We start from the raw sequence: 12967 nt of genomic DNA on the forward strand, positions 1-12967 counted from the left end.
CTTAGCCCAACCCACAGACATGCCCGCCGACAAATGAATGCAAGAATTCTGAGTAAGGCGTTACACACCAACTAAACAAACAAATACATGACCTCACTTTACCTTATGAGTTAGTCAGTATCCACAAATAAATAAAATCCCTTTCACCGTTAAACACTCTCTTCAAATTGCATTTTACTTCACGCGATATGTTGTAAAATAATAAACAAGAACTGCTTCTAGCACGTCACAAAACAATACTACACTACATACATATAGCGTGGTGGATTAAAACACTGGCGCGATCAAGAGTAAAATGAGATCGGCTCCTCTAAGTGAACAAGCTACAAAAGTATACAAAGGCTAGGTTATCTGCCCCTGTCCCTCTGTTTTCTGTCCGTCTGTTTTCGGTACACCCGGGCTGCACGTTAACACCAAAAAGATGGACAGTGACGATCCTTAAAGGCCACGGTGGCTCTGGCTCGTTGCTTCTGTAATAGCAACTAAAGAAATAAATACATAAAAAATATTTCATAAAACTGGAATAAGATACTTGTGTTTGACATATGGTACAAATAACTTCATTTCAACTAAGTTTTGGACAAGTTACGCATTAATTGGTATTCATAGGTTTTTATGGCGAGTCCTTAAATAAAACATATTATTCGGAACCAATTTAGCCGACCACGTACTTGTCACTAGGGCTAATAAATCCACAAATCTTTACTTGGCTAGCAGTTTAGTAATTCACAGGACAAGCACTGCATGGCACATTATTTTAAATAATGCTATTTGGGAAAACGTCGCAGGACAATTGTGGAGAATTTCGCAAAATACAATGCTGTATCCTCACGTGTCATTAATTAGATATATGATACTTAGTACAATAAATTATAACTGTAAATAGCAAAGCAACTAACCTCTATATAACAACAGACAAAACAGCTGAGCATGGCGCCGGCAAAACACAGCACCCAGGCTAATGTATAAATTCCTATGGCCATCATGACCATCATCTTATTACAGTTCCTGTACCCCATGGCTTTACTGAACATGTCCGTCACGTCTCTGAGGATGAAAAGTGAAATCAATACCAGTTCATATTCTTTGTTCATGTTTTGCTAATATTGTGGATAAAAAGTGCTCTCTTCACACCATAATCCTTGTATCAACACTACAACGGGTTCTCACTGAACTACCACCTGCAGAAATCAAATGCTGACCTCAACTGACATCGATTTGACAACAGGCATATTCCTGTGTAATATTTTATTGCGGGACGAATTTCTTCGTGTGGTCTCTATCTTCTGGATTGACTGATAGAAAAGCTTGTCATGTCACACGATTATCTGTTGGTATCGGCAGTCATACCTTTTTATGTATGTGCAGAAGCAAATAGCGGTGGGCGGTGACCTAGCAAGCTTGATGGCAAGTGCGCTTAGATTAGACCTACAGCGCCATCTTTGATGTCCAATAATTATTGTTTTATTGAATTTTACATAAATCCGATTAAACAGGTGGGCTTAGATTAGTCATTCAACCAAGTCTATCTGGAAAGCTGAAAATGACACAAATCAAACGAATACACTATCGCTCTTATCGATTTCACAACAGGCATATTCCTGTGTAATATTTTGCGGGGAGAATTTTTTCATGTGATCTCTAGCTTCTGGATTGTCTTATAGAATAGCTTCTCGTGTCACATAATTATCTGTTGGTATCGGCAGTCATAACTTTTCATGTATGTGCAGAAGCGAATAGCGGTGGGTGATACGTTTCGCGCTTTAATATTCAGGGGAAGTAACTCATTATACAATGATAATACACCCCCAGATTTATTCTCCGTGTTAAAACTGTTCTAAAATGTTTCGCTCCATATCCAAACATGTTTGAGCCTTGTCACCAATGCTTTAAAATTCAAACCACACAGCAAAACAATTGCGGACCACACAGCAAAACAACGCGGACCACACAGCAAAACAATGTTGACGTCATGCACATGCCCTGACGTCACGCGCAGAACACAGACTCAACGACACACTCCCTCCTCCTCAATCTCCCTCCTCATCAGTGCGACACGTTTGCAACATTCCCTACTACTCATATCTTTAAAATTTTGTCTTAAAAACTTGTTGATCTACCAAAATAAACATAGCATAGTGCAAAGCATAGATATTCCGAAAATTTTGTTTGTCATCTTCAGGGTACGTAAAAAGTCACAGAAACAGCAGGTATACATACACAGTTCAGTTACACAAACAAACAATAGAAGGCTCAGCAATGAGGAATGACTTACTGGATGTAGACAAGACAAGAGCGATAGGTACAGAGGGTTGTGTGGCCACCGTTGGTACAGGGGGACAAAGTTTCATTCTGCAAAAATCAGCATACAAGTAACTGAATCCTGGGTCGGGTTACGCCTAGGGCCTTAAACGAATAAAGTTTCCTCGCTTGGCGCTCAGCATGAAGGGGATAGTGCAACGACTGGTTGACCCGTATCAATACAATGGCTCGAGTGGGACGGTCAACTTGCCTGGTTAGCTGACCAGGCTAGCTGACTGGCTCGTTCCCAGTCTCGCACACCGTCAGATGCTCAATCTCAAAGTCTCTCACTCAGCATATCAGTTATCTAACCTATCAATTAACCGTTAGCCGTTAATTAGAGAGTCAGTAATCAACAAGCTAGTCAGCTAAACAACAACTCCTGCTGCTAATACCTTTTTCCATTGGCATCGAGAGCTAGTTGGCAAAAAATACAATGTTGTAAAAAGTCTGTAATCTATTTAACATAAAACAGTTGTTATCCATGTTAACAATTTGCTGTTCCCTACCCAGCTAGGCAATTAGTCAGTCAATTAAGTAATCAGAGTTCGTTCAGCATTCAACGGCGACATTCAGAAAAATTGAAAGTCAGTGACTGTGTCAGTGATACAGTTAGTAGACGTCTTTATTGTTCAATTGAAAATTATGTCCGGGCTTCCCGGAAATTTGTCCATGGATTTGTATGTATATACGTATAGACATTAAGTTTCATCATACAGTCGTAGGGAAACTGTGGTTCATATATGCACTATTAAGATCTGCATAGAGGTTTTCTAAAATTAAAAACTTGCCTTCATATATAAACCAGATTTTCTAGATTTACAGCCTATAATACATAATTATATAATCACAGTGGAACTATCTTACAGAAGCGTAGGTTGTTTTAAATATTCCTTTATTCATCCTTACCATCCGTACATATATCTATCTCTATTCCAGGGAAATGTTGACATGTTTATGTTTATCATGACGACTCTGATGACAATAGTATTTGTACCGGGGTAATGGTAGTAACGGACTGGCAAAATGCTAATGATCACATGGGTCATATTCACAAAACTTCACAAATCAAATTTCTCATCATTTTTTTCAGAAATGAATTCGTACTTCCTAAGCAACTTGATTCAGTAGATTGACGAAGTTATGGGAAACTGATTCCTGAACTCTTTGAACATTAATTAAGACTAAAAAAGAATTACCAAAAAAAAAAAACTTGAGCTGCATGTGTCTTCAAGCAGGTTGAGCTTTGCCCGAACCAGACCCACACAGTCCATGCTACGTTGCGTCCACGTAATTGATCCCTGCTTACATCTCAACAATTTCCTGGCGTCTAGTCGTCCAGCTTGGCGTAGATCTTATCGGCATTGTTCACGCCCCAAACAGCGTCAGTCCACACTTCCACTTGCTTCAGACCTCCGCCTATTCTTTGCCAACTGGTTCCTATGGGATTTGCTTTGGATATTCCGATTCTTCTGTATATAGCGTTGCTGGAACTGACGCCCCAGACCTCAGCGTCGCCTGATGAAATGTACTTCAGTTTTCCATCGACCTGTCTCCATGCTGTCCCCTTACTGTCTGGGTCTCCAAACGTTCCTACCCTGTAGTATATATTATCTCCTGCATTGACACCCCACACTCCCGAACCACCCACGGACACCTGCTTCAGTCTTCCGTCGAGCAACTGCCAAGAATTTCCCTCAGGGTTCTCCAGGCTTGTTCCAAGACGTCGGTAAATATTATCATTTTTATTAACCCCCCAGACGTGTCCTCTTGCTGACACTAACATGCTTGAGAGACCCTTCAATGTTCACCCAGCCGCACCCTTCGGGCTTTGTCTTAGTAATGCCGATTCTAACATAAATACGGTCACCACTGCTTACCCCCCACGCGATGTTTGTACCAACGTCGATTTGCTTCAGACTGCCACTGACGCCTTTCCAGTTGGCTCCTTGTGTACCGTCGTTGTTGTAAGTGTCTAATTTATGGTAAATTCTATCACCTGAGTTGACCCCCCAAACACCGGCGGGTCCTACTGAGACGTGCTTAAGTCCGCCATTTGTTAGTGTCCACCCCTGAACCAGAGGACTGTTGGCAGGCTGTCCTGTCGCTGGAGAGTACAAAACGACAACCAGGACAATCCATCTGGAAAAGGGAAGAAAACATAAATCTGATTTGGAGCAAAATAATGTAGGACATGTCTCCCCTCCCCCTCCGCGGAAAGATCCCTTTTCTTGACCACTTCCGGACATTTTCTCCCCATGTCCATTTCCCCAACAGAGCAATTATTCCTTTTTGAAAATTGCCCCTGCCGACACTATTTCTTATGTATATATAGAGAGAGAATAGTAGTTAATGTTGAAGAACTCTTATTACGGCTGTTTCCAACGGATGCATAAAGCCTATTTAGCTTTTATAATATATACAGGTAGTCGTCATAATACAAGTTTTGGGGGACGGACAAAAACCCCGCTCGACAAAAAGCCCAGCAAAGAAAACCCCGGTGAGCAAAAAGCTCGGCAGACAAAAGCCTTGGTGGACAAAGAGCCGGGCCAACAAAAGCCCCTTGATTAGAATGTGAATGGCATAAGTTGGCAGATTGCTTTAGAAAACAAAACCTTCTCATTGAAGTGATCTTCCAGATTTTAGTACATGTTGGCAATCAACAGAGCCCATCTGAACTCGCTCAAACGAATTCCTTCATTAACGATGCCATTAATTATCTTCCAAAGGGTTGGGCATGGCTCAGCAATAGGCAAATCGGTAGGTGGCAACAAATGCAGTTATCAAATTGATATTTTACAGATGGGTTTCGAACATTTCACACCTAGTTCTTGAGGACTTTTATTACTTATGAATTTTTGCTTCAGAATTGCCGACAAAACTTACTAAGCAATAAATTTTATGCGTACAATGTTGAGTTTTATGATTCAGACTAATTCGTACTAGATCATGTACATCTTTGTTGTACTTATAACATTGAATAAAAAATCACACAGAAACTTATGAAAAAAGATTATGATGTTTTATTCTTGCTGTATTTGTTATTTGACAATCATTCCACAATAGTATTTGTCTGACATCAGATAAAGTCAGTTTTTTCCATATTGTTTTCAAAACGTATGTCTACAGCGTTTATGAGAGGAAAGCTGTTGAGCCCGAGTAGCCAAACGCGTTAAGTTTTCACATGATTTTAAATGGCAAACGAAGTCAAACTATATGAATTCCCGTCAGCAAATTTTAACATCATATTTTGTTAGACTGTCGGATATGTTTTGTCCTTAAATTAGCAAGGGGCTTTTATCAGCTAGGTTTTTTGTCCGGTAGAGTTTTAGTCCACAAGGGGCTTTTATCTTGGATTCCAAGTCCACCCTCTAAATATGTTGACAGCCGCCATAATTTCCTACCGTTCTGAAATCTAAGCTTAACGAAAACTTTGTTATAACCTGTATTTCTGAACCTTCCCCGTAGGATAAAGCAATGTTTGTAGTTCTTTCCTGATCTTAACACCTCGATATCAGAAAAACATCTTACACGTGTTACTTGGTAATCGAGGGCTGTAAGGGCATAACTGTAACACTCGTGTCTCACTACGGTTTGTTGATGGTTAGGGGAAAAATTTGAAAGAATAATCCCATTTACTGGTACAAAAATTATTCGACTGTGACATAGTTATAGAGCCATTAGTAATGGTGCAATAGTCGAAAAGCACAAGTTTTACGTCTGGAAAATATTTGTACTCTAACTTACAACTGTTTAGCCTGTGGACACTCACCCTATTATGTCTATTGGCATGTTGAAAACGTCTCCTGGAAGGCCTTATAAGCAGCTTAAAATGACTCTTAAATCTGAAATATACAGTTGATATCATTTTTGTTTAGTCGACAATAAATGGCTCATAGTTTTTGATGGTATCATGAGGAGGGATTTGTGACATCAGTTATACAATACGATATGTGAAACATGATTTGTCAATAATCCCTCGCTGAGGTGAGAACGTTAAACCTATTATTTGGTTACGTATAACTACCAATACTGATCGATGACTTTTGCTGTGGGATTATTTTCTTTACGTTCCAATACTGTAAACAAACTGGTTTCAGACAAAGACAATTTTCTTGAAATGAAAACATTTCTAAACAACACAGCAATATTTGAGAGTTTGTCTAGCCATGTTCCTGCCACAATGTTGCCACTATACGTTAGCACTTACCAAGTCTTGTACCGCACAAGTTTGTCCTGGTCTGTGGCGATTTCTTCCCTTTTTATTCATCCAAATGAAGCCTCCAGCTGTTCCGTGAACAAGATGGATGTATAATTAACGACTCTAAAACAGCAAATATATAAATAGTTAAATCACTGAAAAAGTGAAAAGTGCTGCAGCACCTGAGGGATGTTTTTCTTGTTAGTGTTATTGAGGTCAAAATATGACGTACATGCATTGACACAAAGCCAAATCGTGACAACTCAACATGTGGTCAGTTTTAATATAGTATACTTATTTGCATATTTTGTAATTTTTTTCCACGAAAACAAACCATTTTAGAGTTTAATTCTGTAAATGTTTTGTACATTAGTCTAATTTATACAGGGGCCATGACCTTTCCGCTAAAAGTCTCCTGTAGTTGGCCTTAACTCATTCTGGAAATTATAGATTGTTCTCAGTTTTGCTCACATGTAGGACTGAAACGCGTTTGGTAATAAATACCCAGACATGGTATGTATGTTGTTTTGACATAATGTTTTACTTATCTCCTTTTACCCGGGGCCGCGGACGATATAGGAGCTGTAGGCATTCAAGCGTGGCTAACATTCGTATAATTGGGATACTGAACCGGATATAACTGGTTTTACCCACGGCATATCCTTCTCAACTGTCCAATCATGTTCATTTAAAATAGTTCCTTGTTCACAAACATCTGACAACAGCAATTAAAATACAACTGTCTGGGCAAATATTGTAAAAACGGTTCCAATCTTGCTGCAGGTCTGTTTTTGTAGCGGCCCTAACCGAGCTGTTGCCAGGCTGTGTTTTTGTAAACTTTACAAAGTTCATATCCTATATTTATTATGCCCTGTAACATCAGGCCTGAGTGGGTCTTAAGGCATTAAATATCACATTCCTTCTGTATCAGTTAATGACATGTGTTACGGTATTGAAAACAGCAACAGAAAACAGACTCAGTGACTCAATATTACAAGGTAAACAATGGCTTTATATATATATAATGAGACGTACAGTTTTACAGACAGTTCAACAACAACATATACATCAGTATTACCGGGCTTTAAAAGTTTCCAGTTCACCTTTACATCCCAAGGAACGTGTTCCAGGAGATCCAACGTAAAGACCATGAGATAAACACACAATTCACACAAGTCCCAAATTGTCCTAGTCAGGTACTTCGCTAGGATAGCGAACGCGAACACAGTACACAGGTTACACAGAACTGGAACAGTCAAGCCTTTGAATGACGTCACACCCGCAGAGCACAACACAGGGTAAATACAGGCATGGAGGTATAATCCACTTTAGATCAGTCACAGCTCCCGCAGAAGCTCACAAACGAGCCGTTCAGAGACGTAGAGTAATGTCACCTTGTGGCAGAACGAACGTCCTTTGCAAAACTGAAAACTTCAGTTTAGAGTCCTTGACGACCTTGTCGGTCAGGTGCGGTCAGCGTGTTAAACAAATTACACAGTCAACACTGTATAATCATAATAAAGATCCGAACACCAATAAACGTGACTTCCGCAGAAATTCACAGAAACCAGACATCAGTACAACTGTGGTACACAAACGGTGCCGGCATAAAAAATCTGTCCTCCCAAATGAAACTGGCATCACCAGCTCATATCAAAATAATGGACTCGATACGAGAGCGTCGCACACTCTCCTGGCTCCCAGTGGATGCAGCAAAATACCTCCACTCTGCACAGAAAAAACGGCTTATATACGCTCCAGGTGGATTCAACTATTTTTAAACACAGAATTAACAGCCAATGAACAGCCAGTGAAATAAACAAAGCATTGAACAAGGTGCTTTCCACCAGGTCCGCGCTGTACATATATAACAGGGTCTGTTACGCTTTCAACTTTGGCTCTTGCCTCTCAGCTCGCCCGCACACGCAATATCTCAAATATATTGTCAAGGTATAGGTTAGAGGAGCTAAAATTTATTATGGCAAATCTATACAGATTATATACAGTATTCTACCATTGAAAGCTCAACGCTATTTACTTCAGGTAACAGCATTTCGTACAATTACACTGAGGAAAGAAGGCACATGATTGTCAGTTTAGCTTCGTAATAAATGTCTATTAAACACATTGTCATATATTCACGGTATAATTCGTAAGGCAAAACTTGTTTCAAACAATAACATTAAACGGAAAAGGATATTATTATACGCATTTAACGCCATACGGTAGGCTGATTGTTAGCAACGAATATTTTAGCTTGGCCTATTTCATCGGCTACAATACAGCTTCAACCGCATAGCACATATTATTTGTTCTTACAGCGCACGTGCCGCTCTCAACGCACGCTTTACATCATTGCCACCAATGGATAAGTTTGTCATTTGGAGCCGGTGTGACGCACATAGGCGTGTTTAGGCTTAGCCTCACAACTGATGCTCATTCGTGGAAATATTTAATCAATAAAATTGGTTCCCGTATCACTTAGAATCATGTTGTGTATACTTTAGATGAAGAGAATCCATGCGTATACAGCATTATTAGAAACAACGGTTAAAATGGAGTTTTTTTATATTCTGACATCACTTCCTGCCTCATCATCGCACCCCCTGTGACCTCGGCATAGTTCAAGATTACAAAATTTGCTCGTGGTGGCAGTGATGTAAAGTGAATGAAGAGAGCGAAAAATGTGTTCTGAGTGTGTTTTTTGTTATATATATGTTTTTCAGGGAGACGAGACCGTCTCCCAGCCCGCCATTTACCCTAACAGAAGAAAGATCCGTTATTTCCTGACCACATCACACATGCTTGAATCCTGGAGATACTCCATAATTCAAGACATCAAACTGACTCAGTTCTACAGAGGACATCTTCACACTCTCTGAGGGCGGGCTTAGATTAGCCATACTGCGCCAAAGGCTGTTTCCCGTCTATTACGGTGTTAACAAGCGGCCCAGAGTTATTCCCCCTGAAATTCTCTCTCACAAATGGTATTGCTGATTCTATTGCTGACTTAAAGCCGTATCCAAAAAACGCGATCTGGATTTCAACTCTAGACCATTGATGGCCTATAAAAGATTAAAATAGTATACGTATCACTAAATACTTGTTAGGCGAGAGGTTTAAAACAACCGCTAGCACAACAAAATTACATCTTTATTCATTATATTAAATACATTCCATATGTGTGTACATATATACATGTAAGCCTACCTGTATTTAATGTAAAATAAATGCATAAGGCTACTCACAGGGGTGTTATTTTGAATTACTTCGTCCGAACACCCTATATATTCCTCGGGTAATATATATATATATATATATATATATATATATATATATATATATATATATATATATATATATATATATATATATATATATATATATATATATATATATATATATAATGGACAAATGTGTCATATTTTCACTACAGAGAGGCACTGATTATGTTCAAAAATATGAGCAATTTTTCATTTAAGACAGTTTAATTAACAAATAAACAAACAAACGATCATCATATCCCTTTTAAGCCAAAGACACTTGTACTTTCATCAGGTTACTTAAACACCGTGGAAATGATGCAGGAAACATAAAACTACGTATACAACATTTTAACTAATTGTCTCTAAAATACTTCTTGGACTAGGTCTATGCCTCGGACATGGCTCACCGAGGGGAAAAATGATGTCTACTGAAAGTTTCCTTGCCCTTCATCAATCAGATCTATCGTGGTTTCGAATCCAGACCAGGCACCCCGAGTTTCGCAGGATTATTTATACCCAGCTTAGCCCAACCCACAGACATGCCCGCCGACAAACGAATGCAAGAATTCTGAGTAAGGCGTTACACACCAACTAAACAAACAAATACATGACCTCACTTTACCTTATAACTTAGTCAGTATCCACAAATAAATAAAATCCCTTTCACCGTTAAACACTCTCTTCAAATTGCATTTTACTTCACGCGATATGTTGTAAAATAATAAACAAGAACTGCTTCTAGCACGTCACAAAACAATACAACGCTACATACATATAGCGTGGTGGATTAAAACACTGGCGCGATCAAGAGTAAAATGAGATCGGCTCCTCTAAGTGAACAAGCTACAAAAGTATACACAGGCTAGGTTATCTGCCCCTGTCCCTCTGTTTTCTGTCCGTCTGTTTTCGGTACACCCGGGCTGCACGTTGACACCAAAAAGATGGACAGTGACGATCCTTAAAGGCCACGGTGGCTCTGGCTCGTTGCTTCTGTAATAGCAAGTAAAGAAATAAATACATAAAAAATATTTCATAAAACTGGAATAAGATACTTGTGTTTGACATATGGTACAAATAACTTCATTTCAACTAAGTTTTGGACAAGTTAAGCATTAATTGGTATTCACAGGTTTTTATGGCGAGTCCTTAAATAAAACATATTATTCGGAACCAATTTAGCCGACCACGTACTTGTCACTAGGGCTAATAAATCCACAAATCTTTACTTGGCTAGCAGTTTAGTAATTCACAGGACAAGCACTGCATGGCACATTATTTTAAATAATGCTATTTGGGAAAACGTCGCTGGACAATTGTGGAGAATTTCGCAAAATGCAATGTTGTATCCTCACGTGTCATTAATTAGATATATGATACTTAGTACAATAAATTATAACTGTAAATAGCAAAGCAACTAACCTCTATATAACAACAGACAAAAACAGCTGGAGCATGGCGCCGGCAAAACACAGCACCCAGGCTAATGTATAAATTCCTATTGGCCATCATGTCCATCATCTTATTACAGTTCCTGTTACCCCATGGCTTTACTGAACATGTCCGTCACGTCTCTGAGGATGAGAAGTGAAATCAATACCAGTTCATATTCTTTGTTCATGTTTTGCTAATATTGTGGATAAAAAGTGCTCTCTTCACACCATAATCCTTGTATCAACACTACAAGTGGGGTTCTCTCTGAACTACCACCTGCAGAAATCAAATGCTGACCTCAACTGACCATCGATTTTGACAACAGGCATATTCCTGTTGTAATATTTTATTGCGGGGACGATTTCTTCGTGTGGTCTCTATCTTCTGGATTGACTGATAGAAAAGCTTGTCATGCCACACGATTATCTGTTGGGTATCGGCAGTCATACCTTTTCATGTATTTGGCAGAAGCAAATAGCGGTGGGCGGTGACTAGCAAGCTTTGATGGCAAGTGCGCTTAAAATTAGACCTACAGCGCCATCTTTGATGTGCAATAATTCTTGTTTTATTGAATTTACATAAATCCGATTAAACAGGTGGGGCTTAGAGTAGCCATTCAACCAAGTCTATCTGGAAAGCTGAAAATGACACAAATCCAACGAATACACTATCGCTCTATCGATTTCACAACAGGCATATTCCTGTGTAAATATTTTTGCGGGGCGAAATTTTTTCCATGTGATCTCTAGCTTCTGGATTGTCTCATAGAATAGCTTCTCGTGTCACATAATTATCTGTTGGTATCGGCAGTCATAACTTTTCATTTATGTGCAGAAGCGAAATAGCGGTGGGTGATATGTTTCGCTCTTTAATATTCAGGGGAAGTAACTCATTATACAATGATAATACACTCCCAGATTTATTCTCCGTGTTAAAACTGTTCTAAAATGTTTCGCTCCATATCCAAACATGTTTGAGCCTTGTCACCAATGCTTTAAAATTCAAACCACACAGCAAAACAATTGCGGACCACACAGCAAAACAAACGCGGACCACACAGCAAAACAATGTTGACCGTCACGCACATGCCCTGACGTCACGCGCAGAACACAGACTCAACGACACACTCCCTCCTCCTCAATCTCCCTCCTCATCAGTGCGACACGTTGCAACATTCCCTACTACCATATCTTCAAAATTTTGTCTTAAAACTTGTTGATCTACCAAAATAAACATAGCATAGTGCAAAGCATAGATATTCCGAAAATTTTGTTTGTCATCTTCAGGGTACGTAAAAAGTCACAGAAATAGCAGGTATACATACACAGTTCAGTTACACAAACAAACAATAGAAGACTCAGCAATGAGGAATGACTTACTGGATGTAGACAATGACAAGAGCGATAGGTACAGAGGGTTGTGTGGCCACCCGTTGGTACAGGGGACAAAGTTTCATTCTGCAAAAATCAGCATACAAGTAATTGAATCCTGGGTCGGGTTACGCCAAAGGCCTTAAAAGAGTAAAGTTTCCTCGCTTGGCGCTCAGCATGAAGGGGATAGTGCAACGACTGGTGGACCCGTACCAATATAATGGCTCGGGTGGGAAGGTCAACTTGCCTGGTTAGCTGACCAGGCTAGCTGACTGGCTGGTTCCCAGTCTCGCCACACTGTCAGATGCTCAATCTCCAAGTCTCTACCTCAGCATATCAGTTATCTAACCTATCAGTTAACCGTTAGCCGTTAATTAGAGAGTCAGTAATCAACAAGC

The 12967-nt window shown here is 39.5% G+C and overlaps 1 protein-coding gene across 1 annotated transcript; it reads right to left on the minus strand.

Moving 5' to 3' along the window:
* Positions 1–3631: 3631 nt before the first annotated feature.
* LOC135476927 (lectin L6-like) lies at positions 3632–7954 on the minus strand. The gene is given in 5 exon segments (XM_064757073.1): positions 3632–4064; positions 4066–4443; positions 6074–6146; positions 6512–6625; positions 7581–7954. Coding segments are annotated over 3 exon segments (831 nt in total). The 5' UTR covers positions 6094–6146; positions 6512–6625; positions 7581–7954.
* Positions 7955–12967: the final 5013 nt, after the last annotated feature.

Source organism: Liolophura sinensis, chromosome 10 (genome assembly GCF_032854445.1).
Source record: "Liolophura sinensis isolate JHLJ2023 chromosome 10, CUHK_Ljap_v2, whole genome shotgun sequence".
Taxonomy (NCBI): Eukaryota; Metazoa; Mollusca; class Polyplacophora; order Chitonida; family Chitonidae; genus Liolophura; species Liolophura sinensis.